Genomic DNA, 25,741 nt, shown 5'->3' on the forward strand with positions numbered 1-25,741 from the left:
AATGTGGTAGTCCATGAAACAACAGCAAAGGAGCTGTGGGACCTTCAGCACCCACAGTCAGGATGAGTTAACATTAAAAAAAAAAAAAGTTATTCTTAATTTGGAAGGTGACTATTAGTGGTGCTTAGAAGGAAGAAAAAATATTTCTCAGGTAGGTGAAGTTACAGACTAAATGATTCAATTATGGATCAGATCTTTTAAAGATAGAGAGAAAAAAAAAACTTCTAAACTTTCCTCCTCCAGGCATAAACAGTAAGCATCATCTTAGGCCTTTGAGAAGGGACTTTACACAAGGCACTAGACGTGGTCTAGTACTGTTGAGTAAGTCTGCAAAAAATGTAGAAATGTGAGCAATAGCATGCTTTAAGGAAGAGAGGAGGAGGAGAGGAGAAAAAAAAAAAAAGGCACAAAGCCAAAATTCTTATGTCCAGAGAATTTGCAAAGTTAACCAAAAGAATGTTCCCTAAATAATATGACTACTCACAGTTGCATATTATTACATTTTCCTTTAATAGAAAAGATACTCATCAATACTCAGCAGGCTATTAGCAGCATTGCCATTTTTAAGTAAATGATAGAGGAGGAAACAAAAAGGTTAACCCTCTTAACTAAAGACAAGAAAAAGGACTAGTATCAATTACAGTTCAATTTCATTCACGTTCCAAGGTTATGCTGCTTTGTGCTGAAGTGCGACAAAGCAAACAATCTTGGATCTTTTCAATACCAGTGTTTGGAAAACCCAGCTAATGAAGAACAGTTCTTAGAGTGCTACCAAGGATTAGAGATTACTTGAATATGAACACAGTAATAAGAATGTATATATATAGAGAGTATATAACAGTAATAAACAACCTAGATGTAAGTTATTTTCAATTCTATGAAGTTAAAATTACTCTAAGAAAACATAGGAGTGCTGAAGTTTTTAAAAACACAGGTGAATGCTCGGTTTGCCACTCAGCTCTTCCCACCCTCTTGGAAGAAACCTACATTTCTATCAGCCCTCCATTTCCACCCTTTTCACATTTCAGAGCTAGGCATTAGATGATACGGAAAACTGCACTTCTGCTCCCAGATGTTGTGCCCAAATGCAGGGCTCAAAACTTTTGGTATATGGACTTCATAGCTTCCGGTTTGACCTTTAATGAAATGTACAAAACTGTCTCTGTTGTAGATTAGAGAGTAAAATGGTGCTCAGATCTTAGTTTTAAATGAGGCACCAGGACTAATCAAAAGGGAAGAAAAGGAAATAATAATAAAAGAGAAAATTTCTTTGGGGGGGGGGGGGGGACAAAGTTTTATGTTGCTGAGAATTGCAGACAACAGATGGGTTATAAGTTACATTAATTTCTCCACTTATCTTGCAAGACTTGAAAAATGTCATCCAAATCTTATGAACAGCAAATAAATCACTATTTTGGGTTGGTGACTTCTATGGTGAGAAAGGTTCAAGGACAATATAGAGAATGTGACTGCAGAGGTTTGAATATTTACATTAAAATGCAAGTCCATGCAACCACCTAGTCTCAACTCACTCTCTTTGTGTGTTTATTCAACTGGTTCCAAACTCACACACTAGCAGCACGATGCACTTAGCTGTGCTCCATACAGAAGCCATCAAATTGTACGGAGTGAGTAAAAGCAACAGTCCAGACGGGGTTTACACCACCTAGATTTACTAATTACTCAAAGCAGATGCATGTCATTCTGCTTCATTTATATGGAGTTTTCTCTTTGTAGTCCAATGATAGACAAAAGACAACCAAGTGCATTTTTTTTTTTTAATAAAGATAAAATTACAAAAAAGGTAAAATCAGCTCAGGAAAGGCAAATTACTTTAATAGATCAGTTTAGACACTTAACATAATAACTCACATCCATTTTTAAATACTATTACATAAAGCATGGTGAAGAAAGGAATTTTTGCCTCATAATTAGAAAACTCACAATACAACTCGCCAAAAACCAGAACAAAGCCGTTTGAAAATAAATACGGTCCATGCCAAATAGTACAAAATGAAATCAGCAGTCTCTCTTGATATGAAAACTTCTTTAGGTATTCTCCAACTCTAGTATTATGTTCTGCAACTGACGTGAGGCTATCTTTTATTCAAGGGTTGCTGAGCTGTTCTGATTTTGCTCTGTTCAAAGGCAAAAAAAAATTTGTTAAGTTGTTTCTTTTTTAGATTAAGGAGTTACTATTGTCACACACGTAAAAACATGAGAAATTATTTTTATTTATAATTTCAGATTATTAAACACTCCTCAAAGAGATTCAGTATTAATTAAGGTTTACCCTTTGGTGTCCGTCTTTTCACCACTGCTGTCCTTGGATTTATCCTCCTCCTTAACATCTATAAATAAAAATAACATAAGGTTTGAAGTATACAGAAAGATGCAAGAGAAAACTTTTAAGACTCCGGAAGAAAACAGCATGACTGACTCATTTTGTTAAATATGCTCCTAGCCTGCAGCGTGTAAATTTGGAGAACAACATCGGTCACATACTCATTGCTAAACTCACCTGCCCAGGGAAAGATCTGGGCGCAATGACAAGTGATTCAAACCACCTCAGGGCAAGTCTTGCTTGCCTTTCCATAACAACAGTACATAGGACCTAGACCTGGGTTTCCTCTGAGCACCATGTGATAGTTCTGTAGCCCTAAGACAGAGCCTATTTTTGGAATAGTCCCTGGAGTACACTACCACCAAAACACTACCCAGATTCTCTTTCAAACAGAAGCAGAAATTTCTCCATTGCAGAATCTCCATCCTTGGAGATACTCAAATCCAACTAGGAAAGGTCCTTGGCAACCAGCCCCAGCTGACCTTGCTTGAGTAGGGGTGGGACTAGACTCGATGACCTCCAGAGGTGTCTTCCAATCTTAACTATTCTGGGATTCTGCAACAGCTAGTTGCCTCCTCCATTAAACCAAACAGGAACAAGCTCTTACTCTTTAATGGATCTAAAATACTCGAGAACAAATCAGGAAACCTACCATATTTGAAAATATAGACGTAGCCATTGATTCATATTCTCCCTAAGAATACTTTTTATCCTGGTTTTCATTCGAGCTATATACATTTTTGACTAAGACTTCAAACCTGGGGTAAGTAAGGTTTGTTTAGCATAAGCTTTGGCTAAAAATACTGTTTTGGTAAGAATACCTTGAACTGATGAAAAGCAGATGGTTTAAATGTGACAGGAAAAGATAAATCATCTCAACAGTCAGTAAACTGATAACATAGGAGACATTCAGAGTTGAAATTTAAAATCCGAAGTGTAGGATTTGGAAGTGTAGGAAGTGTAGGATGAAATCATACCAAAGTCCTACCTGCTTTTTTGTCTTCTGTCTCTTTCTTGTCTTCTTCTATTCTAGCTTTCTTTGCTCCTTTCTTATGATCTGCAACATTTCGCCGTCCACCTTCCCCTTCATCTTCAGAATCAGAAAACTCTTCATCACAGGCTATGCGCTTATCAGATGCTCGGACTAGGATTCAGAATTATAAAATTAACTGAAAATAAAGGCCAGAAGAAAGCCAACTACAACAAGTCTAATAAAACTACCATATTAATAATTAGTAGTGATGCAAAATATTCAGTCAATGCTGATGGACTAAATAATGGATAAAAACAGTCTTCAGTACCTTTCAAAATACTCTGGGCCTCTGCAGGACAACTTCATAAATTCACTTTATGGAGATGCAGGAAAAAAATATTTTGTAGCTTGTATCAAATTAATTTCAAACAAGGGAAACTCAGTCAGAGGAGGGAAACAAAATATATATTTTCAACTGTTCAGAAAATGGGCAAGTTACCAAGATGAAGTTACTCCAATAACCATTACAAAAGGATCACTTCAATAAGTGTCAGGAAGGTTACATGAAGCAGGAAGCTCTTAACTATAGCTGAAAAATAACCCATTAACCACTGAATGTTTATGGTAAAGTAAATTAAGGCTAGTGCTACAAGTGCAAAAAAACCTCTCTCATGCGAGAGACTCCCTTATACTAGTCATAAGCAAAGAAATTTTACTTTTAAAAACACAGTATCTCAATCTATATTTTTATCTCACTTTACATCAGTGCGAAGTTTTGTGTTTAAAGATCCAAAATTAAAAGCTAAATTTCATATCCTTTAGTTACAGCTCATCTGGGACTTCCGAAATATCCATTTTAGATCTGCTTTGTAAGATGTAAAAAACATCTTTCAGTACTTCTTTGGACCCTTTTTGCATGCTCAGATTTGGGCACAAATGCTACTAATAACTGCAACACTGGCAGACTAGCAGCAGGAGACTAGCCAGGAAACAAAAAGTTTTGCAACTGTCTGTATTTCTCTACTACGATTGAACTTCTGAACAATTACATGCAGAAAAAACACTTTGGGCACATCTTACTACGAAGATATTTCTTACTAGAAATGCGTTTATCTGGATCTTCTCCATCCTCATCTCCACTGTCTTCATGAACAGCATCTTCAGGAATGGCTTGCATCTGGACACCAGGTGCATGAGGCAACATGCGTAAGTTTTCAAATAAGCGTTGCCTGCAAGTAACAGATGACAGAAGTTATCACTACACAGAAGTAGCATTTTCCTTGTGTTTGTGTTTAATTCTGACATTTAATTTTATCCTGTTTTGGCTTCAGTCCACAGTTTCACTATTCTACATAAATACTGGAGTGAGCTAAATCCTTCTTTAAAAAAAATAAAAAAAAGCAAAGATCCTTGTTTTCTTATTACAGGTTGGAAAAGTGAAGCAGTTAAGTGCACATGTTCAAGCTTACTTTAAAAGAGAACACTTCTATAGAACAGAATCTGGCACTAAATGACCGTAACCAGCACGACAGTATGTTATATCTTAAGTCAGTCTGTGACAGTGTGATAGCTTCAACACCCTAGGAATTACAAGCAGCTTTTCAAAATGTAAACTACTGAACAAAATCACACAGGAAAAAAAAGTAACTTCTGCCATTTTGGTCTAAATCCATCAGTATCTCACAATAAGAATTTAGAATCCTGGGAAATATCTGAAATTTCACAGGTGATAGGAAAGTACTCTTCTACAGATTAACATAAAAAGTTCTTCCAAGAACAGAAATAAAAGACAGCTTTGTTATTTAACTACCAAAGGAGCTCTAAAATCACTAAGATTCTGCCTTTAAAGATGAGTCTTTACCAGTAGAAAGGTATTTAAAAATAAAATGTGAAATAAGTCCTCTTATTTCCCAAGTACAGCACTCTACAACTAATTTTCCTGACAGGAGGGGAAAAAAAAAAAAAAGGCTGTGGCAAATTCCTAAAGCAGTCTTTTACATTGTTTTAGGGCAGTTTTTAATCAGAAACAGAATTCGACTTAATACAGGTAACAATAAAAAGGCTTTCACAAAACACAGGAACAAATACGACAATCACAATCGATAAAACAAAATCCTGGTTTAAGGTGTCCAACTTAGATCACATCATAACAAAAGTGCAACAGCTTTATGACAGAAAAAGAAAAGATTCCAAGTTTTGAAGGCAGCTTACCTAAGCATATCTTCTTACAAGAAACAACTTTGGTTGACAATAAACAGAGAGCTTTCTAGCCCTAATGGATCATTAGTATCCATGGTGTACTTTAACATTACTTTCCTTTTTTAGCATATATTTCACTCTAACTTCAAGCTTTAGTTCTCCATGGGCCAGTACATGCTGCCCATTTACGCCGAAACAAGTGCTGGCATTACTCTGCTTACAGCAGACTGGAGTATCAATTTGGATGATAAACCAGCCTCTAATGAAAGACAGACACTTAAAACATGAAGACTTCCACATTGTGCACAACACAGAATCAAGGTCAAAAGTGATTAGTCTGGATAAGATTCTTTAATTGGCTGTTTCAGGGAGAACAGAGAGAAATTCTCTCCTGTCTAAGCAACCAGATGCAACAGTCGCCCATGCTCCAAAGCACCACGTGCAGGAAGAGGAAAGTCGCTGGATGACTCTGGGGACACAGGAGGAACATTCCAGAGAGGTTCAAGTAGAGAGGAAAGTGTGGCAGGATGTAGCAGCATTTGTAATACTTGGCTTACAATTCTTCTGCACAGCCTTAAAAGATATGCAGCATCTGGGGCTTTTTGGAAACCTTGTAGTTTCTGCCTCTACTCAAATCACAAGACTGAGCAGAACCATTTTGTCAATGCAGGGAGACCCCTAAAGCTGGATCTCTGGGAAAAAATGGAACTAATAGAAGAAGTATTCTCAGAAATGACAGGTCATTGCTCTTCCTGTGGGTGCTACTACAAAAAATGAGATTATTTCTTTGTCAACAGAAAACAAGCAGTCTGTCTCAGGGATGTGTTAGCGAAATAGTACGTTTTGCAGCCTGCTCGTACCAAAAAAAGATCAACAATATTTTGTGGGAATCAAATAGAGTGCTCTAGTTGATCATTTGCCAGACTACTGCATTACTACAGAGAAATATCACAGGATTACATCAATGAATTTTTTTTCTGTGCACATTAAAAATCAGAATTTCTTTATGATTTGCATTCACAACACAAACATATAAATCGCTATCTATAGTTCAGTCACTTCGAATTTGATATATAGTTTAATTACTTTTGTGAGCTTTGTGATTTGAGAATTTTACAGGTCATTACAGTGCTGGCAAACTTCTACAGTCAGTTTCACATCTTTGTTCAGCTATTTTTGGTAATCAAAAGAACTTCCTTGCAACATTAACAGACTGACACAAACTCAGGATGGTTTACTGTGCTCCTCCTTTTAAGTCCAAAGGAAGGACAGAAAAAGGGACAGCAGAACACTGCAGGTTAGCAAATTTTCTTTCACAGAACTGGTAATACACGTGCATTACCATGCATCCTGCATCTCTGAAGTAAAATATTAGCTTATAATCAAAGCTTTATGGTCTGAAGAGAAATAAATGGAATGTGTTTTACTTCAGAAGTGTCACAGGCCAGCAACAACAAGAAAACAGAAAGAAAAATAATCCTCCCCCCATATCCTTTATAGCTTGGCAGTGAGAAATATCTTGTTGAACCAAAATAACTCAATAGCTTGCATGTACATCACTATCTTCTCAGTGTTGCATGCCCAAGCTTCACATGTAACTTCTTATTTTTACTGCTGACAAAGAACGATAATCGCAGTTTATGCTGAGATGAGGGAACCGAGAATTAGAAATCCTAATCATCAGAACACACGAGGCTCTTTCCTGACAGGATAAGCCTTCTACAGAATTAGAACAGGAAACCAAGTAAAACAGACATCTCTCCTCCCACTGGCAAAAAAAAAATAAATAAAGTGGGTCTCAAAATTTTTGTATTTATATTCATAGTGTTTTATAAGCCTACACTTATGGGTCACACAAACTGCTGTAGGGGAAGACATGTTTAAAATTACCTCTTTTGAGAGAAAAAAGTGATTTCTGTACTTAAGTGCTCAACTAAAAGAGCAAAGCATGTAAATTTTCAAAAGTTTCTGACAGAACTCTGCAGAAGTCCATCCACATGATCTACTTGTTAGCTAAGGCAAGGATTACTTACTTGATCTTCTCCATATATTCTGGTGTATTCTGGTTAGTCATATTTGATGGACTAATATGAAGTTTGAAGTCTGGTCCAAAATACTCGAAGTAGTCATTGTATGGCAACTCTATAACCAAAGCACAAAAGAGAATTCTGTGACCCAAAAAAAGGTTTTAAACATTTTGTATACATCAATATTTATGACAAGACCAATTAGAGAGCTAGCAAAGCATACAGCCACTTAAAATACTTTAAAGCATTATTGCTTAACTGAGTATTTATTGAACTGTTCATTGTTTTTCCTCTAAATTCATAATTCCTCTAAATTCATAATATTCAAAGGCAAACATACAAGTAACAAATTTGGTAAGATTCCTAAAAAAGCTTTCTGAAGTATTTAAAAACTTGCTATTAATTGTTTTACTAAGAGTATATTCTGAATGCCTGATTTTAATTTTTCAGGCTAGACTATTAAAACAAACAAACATGCACACACAATTAATCACATCTAGGTCAGTAATTCATATTACATGGTAGCTCAGAGAAGGGTTCTCCTCCGCTGCCCACCATTATTCAATCCCCAAAATGAAGTGGATAAATCCTCTATACCAGAAAGTCAGAACAATTTTGTATATTTTACCTTAACAGCAAAGATACAATCATAGAAAACAAGCAAGCAAACAAAACAGAAGCCTTAAAAATTGAATGACACTAAAATCCACTTCTTACTACTTTCTATTGCTTCTTTAGTCATGACTATTACAGAAAAGGAAATTTAGTTCAGGTGAATAATAAAGGAAACAAAAAGATTAATTTACTATTAAAACATTTAGAAGAACACTGTTCTTTCTTAGAACAGTTTAGAGTATATAGAAACCCAGACAAAAAGTTGTAAGATAAGGAAACAGTACAATCTCTTCAAATGCTTTGGCTGACAAAGAACATACAATATGATGTAGAATGCAAAACATGCTTCTTCAAAGGCAATGTCCAAATATTCTTTTGTCACTGACAAGCAGAATTCTATTGCAGGCAGACAGCAACAACACGTATCCAGTTAAGAGATACATGAAAAACAAAAAGGCTGTTACCAGTAAGTGTTGCAATCCAAGATGAAACCGCCAATGACTGACCCAACAAACCAGTCCAAACACCAGTTTTATAGTAAAGGATTCTAAAAATACAGCCAGAAGCACATTTGGCCAAAAATAAAGGAGTACAGAATCGTCAGGGATCTTCCCCAGAGAAAACACTTCACTATTAAAATATGTGAAAGAACTTTACTATTATTTTGGGCTTTAAATTTTTAGGAGAGCCTGAATAGCCAAAACTGAAAAGAATGGAATAAGCCAGTATACCTTCAGGGTTACTTTTTGGTCAAAGATATCATGAAAAAATAGTTATCTGAAATGGACTCTTGAATACTCGCTCATTTCTTATGATTAACAAGTCTGCAGTACCTGACTTAAGATTAGCATCATGATTTCAAGTAAGAAGCTAAACACAGTATATTCCACAGTATTGATAGCATTCAATTTTAAAATCAGTTATGAACAGAAAGATTCTGTGAATTTTACATGTTTTGCATTTCACAAATGTTCCAATCATTTAAGGCATTTAGTAAGGATTAAAAACAAAAAAAACTACCAGTTGACTTAAATCCTATTTCTTAATAAAAATATTAATTTGAGTATTAGTATTTACCATTAGGAATTTCACAGTCTAAGGCAACAGCAGTTTCGTATGTCCAACATCGAGCAACATTACGAATAGTATATCCTCCTCCTCCTAACATCAGCAACGGCAAGTTAAAAGTCTTCACAACCTCCACACATTTAGCATGACCTGTCACAAAGATTTGAAGACATATGTAAAATATCTAAGAGGAAAAGGTGTTTTCAATATAATATTTCAATCATATACAGGCATACTTAAATCAAGGGAGAAGTGAAGGAATTCAAGCAAAACAGAACCATTTCCCCTTAAAGCAAACACTATTTCTACAAGAAGATCCACAAATAAGAAATGTACAAAGTACATAGAACTTTTCTGGCACAGAAGTCTTCAGAAATTTCGTGTGATAGTCTCCCAAAACAGTAGCTCTGAAATTCCCTTACAATGTTTATTTTTTTTTTTGATCACATCAATACACAGTAACAAGTCTAGAGACAGTTTCATTTAAATGTTAAACAGGAAGAAGTAAAAAACAGCTCACCAGGAGCTGATCCTTCCTACTTCCACATACGAACCTGTACTGGAAGTTGCTAAGCCCTGCTTACAGCGTGCTGAGATGGCACACAGTCTAGGGAGCACACAGAGACATCAGCGCAAGGGCCAGAAGCTCTCATCTCCAAAATATGCAGGGCAAGAAAATCTGAACTGTAGGCATACTTCAGGGGGTAAAGCAGCTCTGCCTCCCTCAAGGAGCTTTACAAAACAAGAAAAGAACCCTGAAACACCTAACAGATACTATGCTGGATCTTTTTGCCTGCAAAACTCTAAATTGTCCAGTTAAAAAAAAAAGTACAAAATCATAACAGAAAAATGAATGATTCAGACAAGTTGAATTCGTGGATTAACAGCAGTCTAACATATATTTAACAATGTATTACTTAAATAGCTCTTACAGTGTTTGCTAGACACCTCTTCCCAATTTTGAGATTCATTCTTTTCTACGAAAATTGTAACCAAAAGTAAAATTAATCAACTTCAATAAAAATTAATAAAAATAAATATTAAAATAAGGCTCAGTTTAACAAACACTGGTACAAATTTAACAATGCAATACTATTCTCATGTCAGTACTAGCTGTTTAATACCCAAGCAGGTGTCTGATACTTAAGTATCTGTGATCTTACTAAATGACCCATTCACTTTACTACTAGCCCACCACAGTTATCATCACTGTTGTCATCCTGACATTTCTGAACACTGCTTAAAAGCACAGAAAGCCTGAGCATACAAAAAAACAAGTAATCTCAGTGGCTATGAAGAACATGGAAAAGCTAACTCCTTAATTTTTTAGATGATAGCACGAAAGAAGGCAACCTCTGAATTTCTTTTGGCTGTCCCTGTATCCTGCATAGCGATGATCAAAGGTGCATTTCAAATAAGAAGTTACATCTGCATTTCTTCTGCTTACCTTTAACAGTAAGATTAAAGCATCCCAGTCTGTCACCAGACAATGAATCTGCTCCACATTGTAGTACCACGGCACTAGGCTGGTACATCTCCATTACTTTGGATATAATCTATAATCCATATAAAAGAGCAAAACATTAATTCAATCACAAAACGAAATCAGTATTTTTCCAGAAAGTAAAAACACCCACAACAAACTCACTGGTTTAAATATTTGTCCATATGATTCATCATCTATACCATCCCTCATTGGAAAATTGACAGCATAGTATTTGCCTTTTCCAGCACCAATGTCCTGTAAGCAAAGATGACAAATGCATTATCAGAAATGTAGACAGACGTAACATTATCACGGAAAGGAGTTTATAAAATTGTTTGGAGCAATTCTGTATCATTACTCATGTTCATGAGGGGAAAGCATACAAAGTATCTTACTTGATTCCCATTCCCTCATACAATCATTTTGAAGTTTCATTGTATGTCAACACTAAATTTGCAAAAAGTACATTTGATTTTTGAATTCAAAGATTTAAGATAAAACATAATTGATCCATTCAGTCCAAAAAGTAGGCAAGCCAAAAGCTAAAAAAAAGGCAGAAACTGGTTAAGAGCAAGGTGAGATGTATGTTTTTGGTACTGTACAGAAGACTAAGATTTATGAGGGTCTTTAAAACTATTCTCCCCTCCAAACACTGGAGGAAGGACTTGTTGCAACAAAAAGGAGAGAAGAAAAATAATCAGACCATTTTTAGATGTCATTAGAGAAATTGAAACTTCTAAAACAGAAAACTGAACTTGCAAATTATTCTCATTCCATCAGGTGACAAGGCAGGAACCGTGAGAGTTATCCTACTGGCTTTCCTGGGCAACAAATGCATCATAAGAAGAAGGAAAAAAAAAAAAAAAAAAGCACTTTTCAAAAAATGGACCGAATTAACCCTGACTCCTTCCATATCTGTTTTGATGCCACACCTTTCCACTTCCTCACTTTGGCTCGTCCCCAAGTGACAAAAAGGAACGGATACAGTTCACAACTCAGTTGTCCTCCAGTAAAAAAGGAACAGTGAGGAAGATCTAATCCAGTTTGACTTTAACCTATTATCAAATGGCAGCTCTGCAGTCAGGGCACATACACCAGGTCCAATGCCCTTGAAGCACAAGCTTCCAGCAGGATGATCCAGCAGTACAAACACTAAACTTCTCACAATAGCAGTTGAAATAGCTACAGACTTTTCTCCCATCCTTTTAAACAAATTCAATAATTTATCATTTTTAACAACCATATTTCTTTTCTCCCCCCTCCCGGTGTGTGTGCACGTATGCAATATGAATACAGTATTAGAAACTTATTTTTCTCTTCTAGCAAAGTACTAATATTTTTTATAATAGTAGAATTAGCAACACTGAAGACCCCTTACTGAACTCCCACATCTGCATGACATGCTCCCATATTAACTATCTGTGCTTTTGGACACTGGCTATTTTGAGGTGACAGTGCCTTGTTTTTCAAAAGCAAAATTTGTTGGTCCACATCAACCTGAAACATAACAAGGCCAAAAGTTCAATTCAAAAGTTCATTCAATTTTCCATTAAACAGAATACGTGCTCCTCAGCTACAGCTACTGCTTGGTATGTGCTTTTTGTAACTAGTATCTGTATCAGTTCTAAACACTGAAGACACAGTATAGCACCCGGTGGTTGCCTGTTTTTCAAAGGTCATAGAATCTGAGTCTCTGTATCTACAGCTAGAATCTTCACTGACCTATGCAGGCATAAATATAACAAGATCAGTGTTGCCATTGTCCAAGGTATATGGAAAATCAATAACTTACTAAGGATACTGGAAGTGTCCAGAATGCACTATGTATTCAGTAGAAAACGGACAAAAGCAGCTGATCTAGACAAACTTCCTGGAAATCAGATACACTGATGGAGTTGGAATCATGTGAAATTACCAACTAGTAAATAATAACGTAAGCAAGTACGATCATAATCTGATGAACAAACTAGATCGACTACAGAAAAAAAAAAAACAGAAAGAAACTTGAGTGGAGCCTATTGACAACAACAGAGGTTTGACCATCAAAGTTGATGTAAATAAGGAGGAAAGATCAAGTTGAGCAGAAACAAGCAGCATGAATATTAATTAGCCCTTTCTAGACTATTTGTTCTTTCATTCAATTATCTTTGTAAAGACGTAAGGGACAGTCAGCGTTCTCCTTCTGTAGGAATGCAATAGTATCAACAAAACCTGCTGAAGTCTGAACACAGACAATGTTCTTTTCAAAATACTAGCCAGTAACAAACACAACAGCATGGACAAAAACGTTACCATGTCTGAGGTACTGCTTGTCACTGACCCTATGCTTAAAAAAAAAAAAATCCCAGTAACGTGCAATATTCCTCTATTTATTTCAACTGTGTATCTTTAACTTTCTTTGGTCTGGGTGTGGCGAGGTGAAGAGTCCACAAACTTCTCTGTCAACGGGAAGTGCTGTTTCTAAAAAGCCAAGATATCTAACTCCTAAAAAAAATCTAGCCAAGTTCAACAACGACTGCTTGTCATTATAAACATCCTGGCTTAAGCTGTTGTTTTTTTGTTTGAAACAACAGTACCACCTTGTGGCCAGTAAAGTTAAATCACGCATACATAAAAAAAAAAAAAAAATCCCCAATCCAATTTCTACCTAATCAATTTAGCAAGGAACTTAACAGAATCAAGCAAACAGGATGATGTTCAGCTCCAATAACCAAATTGAAATAAACATTTAGCACCCCACTGACTTAGATCTCAACTTGCATTTACTGCAGTATCCTCTGGGTATCACAAGCACAAATTTCTGAGGAAATTGGTAGAAATGAATAACTATATCTCTTAATTCAAAGACAGCTGGAAAGCAGCAGTTTCCTTCCCAACAGAACATTTTTTTTGGAGTCTTCAGCTTTTTAGAAGTGTTTTTTTTTTAATAACTAATTGTAATGTATGAAGTTGCTAACATGATCAGGAGAATGACTAATTTGTGGAATGTCTGTGACCAAAGGGATTACGTGTCAGAATTTTAAGTTAGGAACATACTGATCTTAACACTTCAAATTTCTCTAAAGTTGTGAAGTGGGACTATTTCCTGTTCTAAAGGACTAAAACTTAACATGAAGAATGACTAACATGTCAGGGAAACTGTTTTCTATCTCAAGTGAGCTGCATGGTTTAGTACAGCCACCCGCAATGTACACTGACACCCTTCATGAAAATGCAAATCGTTAACATTACAATGTAAGAAATATTTCAAGAAGGGGCCAGGAATATAAAACATTCTGTAATACAGTAATTTCATGTTGCAAGTGAATATTTGTGACCAATAAAGCTTTAGTATATAAAGTTGTTCCAAGATTTGAAATAAATCTTATCATCTTACTATCCAAACAGCTACTTTTTACCATACGTGTCAAGTTGAAGCTTTTATTATATAGTATAGCATCTTCCTAGAGAAATTTCCAAAATCCAGTGAACTAAATTAATTACATATCTGAAGTAAACTTTCAGATAATCTAACCAGAAGGCAGGGGGTTGATTAAGTTCATGAAGAAGTAACTTACTTCTCAATATTACCACTCAATATTTATGAATCATTTTCTTAAAATTTATTTGGATATACTATTACTGGACTGTAGCTACAGTTATACTGTAATTATTTTAACAAGTACTAAAACGCCTGTAAGGAAAAGCATATAAGGGAATTTACTATCTAATGAAATTTCACTTTTAGCCTTACCCTAAGGTCCCCTGTGCCTGGAAAATATTCACCATACTTATGGAATGATACTGTCATGACACGATCTGTGGTATAAAATGCTTCTTCAACACCATCACCATGATGGATATCAATATCAATATATAATACTCTTTGGTGATACCTGAAAAGAAAATCGCATAAGAGAAGTCACCATTACCTTCTATGTTCCTAATATGCTGACACTTAACAAGAAATGGAAAATAACAAAAAGCACCAAAATCTTGTATTACAATCACTTTGATAATTTTGATTAAAGTCCTCATATTCTTTCAGAATTCTCAGTATAGTGTGGATAATGGAGAAAAAAAATATAATCAAAATGAAGTAATTTAAACAGATAATATATTCAATACTTAATCTGTCTCACTGATTAGTGGTTACACCTTATTTTTCTTTTCAGATCATTTTGTCCTTCAAATCTGCTGAATTCAGCCCCTTCACAGAACACAGCTTTCTGCCTCCTCAATTATTACTGATCCATTCTGCATCTCTTAACAATGCACGATTGTCAAGAATTCTTCAAATGCTATAGTGCCAGTAAGCCCACAAAGAACTACCATTTTAATACCTAAGTTTCCAGCAACTTTTCTTCTTTACGTCCACAATTTGTAAAGATATCATATTCTTATTTCTAAGTGTATTATATTTTCTAATAGCAAGAAATTATTGCACTACTGCTTAATACTTCAAATACTCCAACTTTCAGATAATTTTTTGTCTGGAAGGTATCAAATAGTAGTGCCTGGAACTCCAGAGAACTAGGAACAGTAATAATCTCTTAGATCATATACTGTTAGGCAAAGAATAAAGTCACACTGACAACATGTTGTTACATAATACTGTAGAATATGAAGTTCGAGCAGCCATAAATTTCAGGTGTGCTGCTATGAATTTTTTCCCCCTTGACCAGACACTCAACAAGATAGTTTCTGATAGTTCCATATCTTCAGCTATTTGCAAGTTTGCCTCCTTTATCCACTCACATACAAGACTGGATGACACAAAACCATACTGTTTCAGTGAGACTGCAGGGATAGACTCTGAATATATTCATAATTAATGAGATTAAATGGGATGTTTCAACATTATTATGTCTGTATCCCTTGCAACTTTTTCTATCTTTAAAAAGATCATTTCTAGTTGAGAGATGCTTTCTCCTCTCACCAACAAGAACTGAGGTACTTCATTCAAAAATAATCAAATAAGTACTTTTTATAAAAACAGCTAAATGCATATCTTATTAGAAGGTATAAAATCCCTTAAACAATACCCATATTGTTTACATCAGTAAACTGAAATTTTATGTATGCAGTACTGCTTGACATTAATTCTGCTTTTTCCTTACATCTTCCCTTAAATTTTTTTACTTTGCAGGAATCATAGGCCATCTTATTTTGTTATAAATTACATTATTCATATAAAAATCTAGGGAAACTCTATGTATCATCTTTCCTAAATACTCCTATCTTTTGAGACACTGCTACTAAACAAAAGCAGCAAATTGGCTGATTGAAAAAAAATGGGTATACAGGTGTAAGCAGTGACAATATCCTTAATCGCAGAAGTTTGTATATAAAACACTAAGAATTTTTAATATTTTAGGGGACAGAGCACATTCTAACGGTTAGCCGATCTCATACTGAGATGGTACTAAAACAGACGTGTTCTCGCAAAATCTTCCATTTCATCCTGCAGTATGCGTAAAGTTAAAGAACATAAGGATTGCCCTAAGGGGTCAACTTGTGATGTAACCCAGAACTCTCTCCCCACCAGTAGTAACACAAAATGCTGTTTACAGAAAACATGCAAGCCTCTCAAGTTTCTGATTTTTTTTTTTTACCCTTTTGCTCCCCACCTTCTACAGTCACTGCATCAGGGGTTTTAGAGGGTGCATCTCTGCTTCATCCTTTTAATATCCATTTACGGACCTCTTGTCCATGATTATATCTGATCTCTTTTTTGAACCTGTTGTTGCTGTCTGCCTCACTCAGCTTCCTGTAGTAGCAAGATGCAGAAGTTTACTCCCTCTATGTAAAGACATATTTAAAATAAATAATTAAAAAGAACTTTCAAACCTATCTCCTCTTAGCTATCTTTCCAGCTTGCCTGTATTTTAGCTTATGTTTCTTCCTGACACCAAATTTGGCAGAGCATTGCTTTTCGTAACTATATTTTACAAGTTAAACATAGGCTAAGAAAACTCTGATGTATTTAATCACAATCCATATCCTCAAACATTTAAACACTTGAGTTTTACATTTTCTAAAAATTTTATCTTGTTTTCCATTATAAACTCACTTCAATAATTCAAGGATAGCAAGTACAATATCATTGACATAACAGAAACCAGATGCCTCTGACTTCTTGGCATGGTGAAGTCCTCCAGCCCAATTAACAGCCATGTCCGTCTGTTGTCTGTTTAATTTTACTGCCCCAGCTGTAAAAAGAAAACACAGAAATTGAAAGAAAATGCAGTTAGAAATCTCTGAAAGCCTTTAAAAATGTAACAGGAAGTGGTATCTTTTGTTTTAAATGATTGAAACTCCCACTCAAAGAGCTTAGCTTATACAGGTCGCCGAATACCAGATATTGGCAAGTAATGATGAACAGCATGCTTCTTTTTAAGAAAAAAATCTCAATATTTGCTTCACTACCACTACCAAAGTTTTAAGTTGCTGACATAAACATAATAACGTCATAAAATACCTGGCAGACAACCTATACTTACCAACAGAGCCTCCAGTTGACAGCTGACAAAACTCAAAAAGGCCATCAAATACAGGACAATCTTCTCCAACATTAACTGAAAAAGAAAGGCACAACTTCTCAAAACACCATACAAATAGTATTATTATACATATCAATAAGAGTTTTCCATTTGTAACTCATTTGTTTTTTTCTTTTTTTTCTTTTTTTTAAATTTTTGTCACCCTAAATTTTAAACACTGAAACTAATGTAAACATTCCTACACTTCTAATAACACAACACAATTGCTAGTGAACTGTCATCTACAAAGACCTCAGAATATGAGCATGTACTTTCAAAATTTCCACAGAATGCCTTATTTCCTCATTAATACAGAGTTAATTAGATAATTTTTAAATTTCACAGGTTGTGTTAAATGAACAATTGCTTGGAAAAATAATTTTTGAGGAATAAGGCAGCATAAGGACAGAAAAATGCATTTTAACAGTATATAATAGCTATTAAAATATATTCCTAATGGCATGTTGAAATTATTCCTAAAATTAAGACAGAAATTAATGGAAAAAGTGACTAGTGAATAATGTAATCTTTTCCTATCTCTCTCCAACAGAAACGAGTAAACTACATTTCTCAACTCGAACGCATTTCCCAACTTGAAGGCATTTTCACATACTGACATTTCCATGATTTAAAAAGGCTTTTTCTTTTTCAGAAAGACTTTGCACTGGGAAAGATTCCTAAAACACTTCTGCATACAGTTTACAACTGAAAATCTGGTGCCTTAAGCCCTGGGTTAGTATTATTTCACTTCCAATATATGGCATCTGAAAGGGAGATAAAAACATGTTCTGTAAGTCTGAAGAGTACTTCTGCCAATATGGCTACTTTCAATGGGCTCACAGCTCATAGGTTAGGGTAGCTAAAGAAAGGCATGAATAACTTCCTACAGTATTCCTCTAATCCCACATCAATATTATGCCACTGTTCATACCTTTACACTGCTGAATACTTAACCAATGTTAATTATACACATATGCAGATTTAGTCTAATATGGACACTTACATCTCTGCATTTGCTTGCTGTACTCGGACATGTTGTCAGGCCTTATTGATCGGAGAAATTTGATGTATTCATCACTGTGGTACTTGGTCATTTCTTCAGCAGTTGCTTTGTGGGGCCGCTGATAACAAAAGAAAGTTAAAAAATAACTTTTGCAGTACTGCTGCAAAAGCAGCTAACAGTTGGCTAAAACAGATACAGAAGTTAAAAGAAATCTAATTTGCTTCAAAGAGTAGAAAAATTAAACCACTACTAGTGCTACAAGAGGAGGCTACCCTCCTGTTAGTACAGGACAGGCTAAATTCTTTGTCTTGTTACCATAAGGTGCTGCTCTGCTCCCCCTTACCGTAAATATACGGTTTAAAGCCTCTACCTCCCTTCAAGATATGGACAACAAAATGTAGCTCTCATCAGTTAAAAAATATTGCTTCACTTTGAGGGAGCTCTGTAAAAAATTCTAAATGAAGGAGGGTAGGGAAAAAGCAGAGACTGAGTTTCTTAATGGTAGGCAAGTATTTCCCACTTATTTGTGTGAGAATTGCTGAAGCTTTTAAAAATGATGTTGAATGTATCAGTGGAAATTCTATTGTTTATACTCACATAAATTTCCATTTTTCTGTACAAGCCATAATTTAGCAGCAAGTTGTGAGTCATTCGGATCCTATGAGGTTTCATTGGATGCCCCTGTCCATAGTAATAGTTTCCAATATCACCTATAAATACAATACAAATTAATAGTTACTCATATTGTGAAACAGCTTTTTATCGCTACTGCGAAGCCATCCCCAGAGGGCTAGCAAGAAGATAATTCCAGAAGGAACTAATGGACTACTGTCCATCTCAAAAAGGCCAACGAAAAGGCTGCATATCAGATGCAGAGGGGGGAAAAAAAAAAGAGAGAGGCCAAAATAAGACCTTTACATCACAAATAGAGAGCATTACAGAAACAAAGATGCCTACAAGACGAAGAATGAAGAAAACAGTGTTTTAAACCTGAAGGATACAGTAACAGGAAACAAAACTGAAATGAAATGGGGACAGAAACTACTGATGACACAGCTGTTCCATTATACCACAACAGAAGCTGTAGCAACATCTTCTGTTTTGTAAAAGATGATTTTAAGAAAATGTCATCCTCCATCTGCCCTTAACTAATTCTAGCAGTTACACTCCATGAGTCTGTAAGTCTTCAGACCCATTGCTGTAACCACTTGCACAAACATTCCTTGGTCACCTGCTGCCACGGATACACATAAATTTGTAGAGCCTCGTACCATCTTATCCATCTTATCTCACCAACAATTCTGACAAATTTTACACTGATTTGCAAGAAAAGAAGAATGGCTGCTAACTGGGTTACTAAGTTTTTTTCCCCAGCTGAGGTACTGTTTGAAGGCAACTGGCTCTACTTTGATCACAGTTGTCAGTTCACACATTTTTGGAACTATGAAGAATCCTAAAAAGTATTCTCAGCTGTCAATATGCCTCCGTTTGAGAATTCCAAAATTCATGTTTGCTATTGATACTCTTTTCTATCTGACCAACTTTCTGGGTAGGATAAATGAACCTTGGTTTCATTAAAATTTTACTTTTTTGGTACTATTTTGCAAATTTTGGTAATCAAATAAAAGAAGGAGCAATGCTGCAGACCAGCTTCTAGCTCAGGAAGGAGGAGGGAACAAGACAGGCTCCAAACATTACCATCACCATCTACAAGAAAAGCAAGCAGCATTACAGCGGGATGGGACATCTTGGAGCATTTCAAAAGCTGAATTTTAATCTTTGAAGTGGAAAGTAAAGATACTTGAGAAAGCAGATGTAATCTAACATGATACGAAACTAAGATGTCTAATTAAATGATCAACACTTAGCTATTAGCTATCCCATCACAGTGGGAAGAGAGGGACAGAGATGGGGAATCAGCATTGTTTTATTATACTAAGCACTCTGGAGAACCTGGACCTTCTCTTAACTTAGGCATTTAAATGGAAATTAGCACTTCGTGCCACTTATTAGAGCCCAAAGTCTTGCACTTACTTATTTTGACACTCATCAACCCTGCTTTTTGCATACATTCAGGCTGAGAGGTAGAGGATCAAGAGAGTAAAACTCCCTACTCCCCACCAAGGCCCTCAGCAATTTTTTTCCCCAAGCACTTTATAAAACAGTACCTTCTACATTTGATGTTTAAGAACTTTCACAATCCTTTGAAAAGGGAGAAAAATAGCAAAGTAGATCTAGAACCTGCACTTGCAGGCTTGCGTGTACACACATGTGCAGATGGATGCATCGAGGGGTGTGAAAGAAACCCTCCCATACATTGGCAGAGCTAAAAAACTCTGCAGTCATTGACAGATTCACTCCAGCTCGACTGTGTGTATATATGAGAAATAGATACAGCTGGGCCAAGTGCACAAGTACTGCAGTTATCGCGAGAGCACTGACAATTCTGGTATCAAGTGCCAAGGTAAAACGAGAAGTGCTGCAAACAGGCCTCACATCACTTACTAGTGTGAGGGCACATAGGAAGCAAAAAATAAAAGAATGCAACCAAAACAATAAGAGGAGAAAAAAAAATGCAAAAAGCAGTACGTGTAGGAAAGTAAGCAAATCTATTAATCTTCCGCAGAAGCATTTTGAAGACCACAATTTACTATCTTACATCAGTGAAAATATCAGCTAAAAAGCAACCATTAAGAAGCAACAGCATAATCTCCTAGAAGTTGGGAAACCTTAACTAAAGTGAAAACAAAGGAAGTGTCTGTTGAATTTTGGAGCTAATTACTGCCCTGCATTGATCACAATATGCCAGGAAACACTACATCTTTAAATGATCAAAATGGCAGGTCACATTAACTTACTATGGCAGAGTCGTTCACAGATTAAAATACATTTTAAAAGCGTATTCAAAAAAAACTTTTGAATTGTAAATTCAATTCAAGAAACTATTCTCCTAAACTCTTAAGGTAGCTATCTAGTATTAATAAAAATATTAATGTTAATAAAAATAAATTAACACAATTCAATTCCTGAAGTTAAGTGTGAGACACTTTCTTCTCTTTTAGGACATTCAGCAAGGTCTGTGGGTGTTCAATATCCTAAAACACAGAAAAACAGAAACTAAGAAACTTCAGCTACGTGTTTCACAGACTAACAAAAGCAGCTTTGTCCCTGAAAAGCGCATCAGAGTCTCTCTTCATTAAGATTTATATAGAAATGAAAACATCTTTACTGACTACAAAATAAGTCTTGTACTTGTAGGGTTTGAGCAAAGATATGTGATATGACATTAAGTATCATTTTTATTTTGTAACTTTGGTACTGATAAAATAAACTGCATGCAATTGCCGAACTTTACCACTAGAATGGAAATCACATAAAAGAAAAAAAAAGCAGTATTTACATTTAGATTGACTTCTTCGGTACTTAATGGATGAATTCATTTAGAACATTCAGTCTAGAAAAAGGTCATTGACACCTGATCAGTTCATCAAAAACCCATGTACTGCACGGGCCTCCAGGGCTTGGGGAAGGGAGGTGGGAGGAGGGAAGAGTTGCTTTGTTTTTAAAATTAAGCAGGCTATCAAAGACTAGCAAAGTTCTGACACCTGAATCCAGAGCAGGAGGTTAGCGCCACTACAGTGTTCGGAAGTCAACGCACGAAGCACCAGCATATTTCTATGAAATATCCTTCAATTATAAAGTTTACATCAGCAGATAAACTGAACTTTAACTAGAAGTACTGAAAGAGTGTCTGAATATAGCAGCATACGACCCTATTAACACAGGTTTAGTCTCGCCTTTATGGGTGGAACCAACCACATTCTGATGCAGATCTCTTGAAAATTTTATGAGGGTAGAGCCTTTTGAACACCCACAGTAAATTATGCAAGACACAAGTTAGCTAAGCAATACTCCTTAGCACACTGGCATTGAATTAACCATGCTAGCTGGGGCACAGATCTATAAAACAAGGCTTTGCTGCATGGGAACACAGACTTGGAAAAGCTGTGGGATCCTCTCCTTGTAGCTACAGGCAACTGTTAGACAGACGCCTATTTTGGAAGGGCCCATGCCCAAGTCACATACTGGGAGACCACAGGAACAAATTGAAGACACACAGTAGAAGGCCAAAATAAAAGCGGCAATATCCCGCCATATCTAGCACAGTTATTTGCAGTGTGAGCAACACCCATTACTAAATTATATGTATACACTAAGCTATACATACTAAGATGACCAGAACACTTATTCAAAAGCTTTTAGATGAGAGAACCAAAATATCTTTGCACGTTTTTAGCTCTTCCCACAGCATATTGGTTCAAACTTACATAAAATTCCTGACCTGAAAGCGATCACCAGCAATGGAAATTCTGCAAACAGGATGTGGCTGACCAGTCATTACAAACTACAGCAAGTGAAATCAAGCTCCTTCTACCATAAGCTTATTGGTTCTGGGTACAAAGTAAAGGCTATCAAGACACTTCTAACCAGCAAATGTTAATAGCACTACACACTCAGAATACCTGATAACTAACAAGACAATTTGAAAACGTAATTTTAGATGTCGGTCACACTGAGTTACCACCAAAATCATGTAGGGCATCTCAAATCGTACATGTATTTATTTTCAGAACTTTTCAATACTTCTTGGTGAATACTTTGATGAAACTGGGTGAAAGTCTGCAAGAAGGAACAGCCATGATAAAAATGAGTGGTCATTATTTTATCCGTGGATATACAAGAAATATGTAATCCATGTGGCAGTGTGTTTTTGTACCTTTTGATTAGAGTTATTTAAAGCTTTAAACACTGCACCCCTTACCCCCAAATAAATAAATAAAACCTTGGATTCAAGACTTTACCGGCAAAGCAAAATACTAGGGATTAGCAAGTGCAAAATACCCAGAACTATCCAACGAGGTATAAATTAGCATTACAAACATTTAGCAGATGTAGTAAGCTTATATTTTGTTCTAGTAACCAAATGAACAGTTTAGAGAGAAGCATAAAGTAACTATTTGCTTTGATAGAGGAAAAAAAAAAGGCATCAGAAACACTCCAATGCTGTTAATTTTTCTGTTACAATTTCTAATGCTTTTTCTTAGTCATTCTTACTACAGACATTCCTTTCTCTAGCTTATTAGTAACCATTTTCATTGCAGTCTACACACTGATGCAAGATATTAATTACAACTGCCTAGAAGAACTGCCATGGTCCTGCCTCCTCAAAACTTCTCTCTTTCCCAGTTTCTCTCCCCTTCTCACTATGGTGGTTTTATGGCTGTTTAGGGATTCAGTTAACAGAGGCTGATAATAGCGTCGAGTACAAAAGTCAAGCAATCATAGCAAAACTGGAGATGCGGTTATATAGTAAACTATAATTACCTGACTTTTTTTTTTAAAACATGCATACTAATAAAAAGCAAACATGTGGTCATTCGCAGTGAGAAAACTTCCAAAGTATTAGTGTGACCTTCCTCTGAACGAGGGAAAAAGCAGTCCCCCTTCCCTGGGAGAAGCAAGATTGCAGCTTCACCAAAATTCTCCCTAACTGGGGCCTCTTTCCCCTTTAGGCTGAACAAAGAACTGGTGCCAGCAACAAAGAGAAGGGGGCGGCAACCACCACTCTGCCTCCTTTAGTGTAGTTTTTTTTTTTTTTAAAAAAAAAAAAAAAAAAAAAACACCAACAACGAAAAAATCTCCAACACACTAGACAGGCCCCACCAGATCTGCCATTTCTGGACAGCAGCAGATTTGCCACAGCAAGAGAGGCCTTTGATACGCTGCTTGGTTGGGCCATTCCCCTCCATCTCCCAGATGGTGACAGCACGCCAGGAACCAAAGCGTCCCAGGCTCCGGTTCAGGACTGATGCCCAGGCACCGGGCTCCGACACCAACTTCAAGGATCCTCACACCGGGAAAGGCACGGGGCAGAGGGTGTTATTTTAAGAAGGACATTTGTAACTACTCCGACCAATGCGCTTCCCTTCCCTGTAACAACAACACAAAACGAAAAGCACGCCTAGAAGGATAAGAAAAATAAGTTTTCCCTGCAGCGGGCAGAGCTGCTGCTGCAAACCCCAGGCACTAAAGGAGCGGGAGCTTTTTGCACTCCCCGGGGCAGGCTGGCGGGCAAGCCCCGCGCCGCCGGGTCCCTTCCCCTCGCCTACACGTGCTAACTTCGCAGGCCCGCAAGCAACGCGGTCCCCCGGCCCCTTTAGCGGCGGCCGCGCGGCTCGGGGCCCTCTGGGGCGCCGGGAGCCGAGGCGGCCGGGCAGGGGCAGGGCCGCCCCTCGGCGGGCGCAGCCCCGCTCCGCGCGGGAGCCGAGCCCACACATGGCCGAGGCTCCTCGCCGGAGGAGGAGGAGCCACGCACGGCGGCGGCTCCTGCGCCTGCATGGAGCGCGGATGAAGGGGAGTGTCTCAACTTTTTTTTTTTTTCCCCTATATTTATTTATTTATTTATTTTTGTGGTGTGTGTGAGTGCGTGTGGGTGTGTGTGTGGGGGGGGCAACCACCACCACCGCGCTCCCCGCCGGGCCCCCGCGGCGCGCAGCCCCAGCCCCGTCCACCGCCTTCCCCGGGCCCCGCAGGTGGATGGCGGCGAGGCCTGGCCGGGGCAGGGAGGCGGCCGCTGCCGGCGCTTCCCCCGCCGTCCCCCGCCGCGCTCACCGTCGTAGTAGTAGCAGACTTTCTTCTTGCCGCCGCCCTGACTGTACGCCATGGGGCCGCCGCGCCGAGGCCGGGGCCGGGACGGGGGCCGATCCGGGCGGCGCTGGAGGCCGAGGCGAGCGCGGAGCCGGCGGGGAGGGAGGAGGCGCGGAGCGGGAGCGCGCGACGCCGGCCCGAGCAGCGCGAGCGGAGCGGAGCGAGCAGCGCGAGCGGGCGGGGGGGGGCGGCCGGGCGCGCCCAACGCGCGGGCGCCGGGGGGAGGGCAGGAAGAAATCAAGCGGGGAAAGCAGCGCACACGAGCGCAAGCTGCGCTCCGCTGGTCCCCGCGGATGCTGCGCCGCTGCGTGCGCCGAGCGGAGCGGTCCAGGCGGGCAGCCCTCGCGGAGTAGCGCTCTTCCAGACGGCGCCTGGCGCGTCACCCCCCCTACACGCGCCCTGCACGGTGGTACGGCCCTCCGGCGCGAGGAGCCCGGCGCCGCGGGCTTGCCCCGCCCCTCGCAGCACGGCGCATGCGCCGCCCGCCCGTCGCATGGCGGTGCTGGAGCGGGACCGGGCGGGCGCGGGCTGCCCCGCGGGACGGCGCTTGCCGGCTCCCCGCAGCTCGCGGAGCCGGGACGGTGCCGCCTGGCCCCGTGGGGCGGCCCCGAGGGCGCACCGCCTGCCCTCTCCTGCGGCCGGCCGTTAGGGCGCGCGCCCCCGGCCCTGCTCCCCTGGGGCGGGATATGGCGCACGCACAAATGCTCCGTCCTTAGGGCTCCTCCCCACCGCCCCCGTCCTCCTTTTCGCTTCCTGCCTGGATTGTCCCGTCTGCACCAGCGGCACTTATGCTGTTC

At 38.3% G+C, this 25,741-nt stretch overlaps 1 protein-coding gene across 1 annotated transcript; it reads right to left on the reverse strand.

Moving 5' to 3' along the window:
* Positions 1-1,764: 1,764 nt before the first annotated feature.
* HDAC2 (histone deacetylase 2) lies at positions 1,765-25,045 on the reverse strand. The gene is made up of 14 exons (XM_088522699.1): positions 24,909-25,045; positions 18,834-18,946; positions 18,237-18,354; positions 17,195-17,269; positions 16,765-16,903; positions 14,446-14,587; positions 10,875-10,967; positions 10,674-10,782; positions 9,236-9,376; positions 7,550-7,658; positions 4,416-4,546; positions 3,333-3,488; positions 2,294-2,351; positions 1,765-2,138 (listed from the first exon to the last, which is right to left on the reverse strand). The coding sequence occupies exons 1-14, from the start codon at positions 24,958-24,960 to the stop codon at positions 2,108-2,110; spliced, it is 1,467 nt and encodes a 488-aa protein (XP_088378825.1). The 5' UTR covers positions 24,961-25,045; the 3' UTR covers positions 1,765-2,107.
* Positions 25,046-25,741: the final 696 nt, after the last annotated feature.

The sequence above is a fragment of the Tinamus guttatus genome, unplaced genomic scaffold, assembly GCF_059628265.1.
Source record: "Tinamus guttatus ecotype Peru unplaced genomic scaffold, ASM5962826v1 Tinamus_guttatus_pri_ptg000010l, whole genome shotgun sequence".
Classification (NCBI taxonomy): domain Eukaryota; kingdom Metazoa; phylum Chordata; class Aves; order Tinamiformes; family Tinamidae; genus Tinamus; species Tinamus guttatus.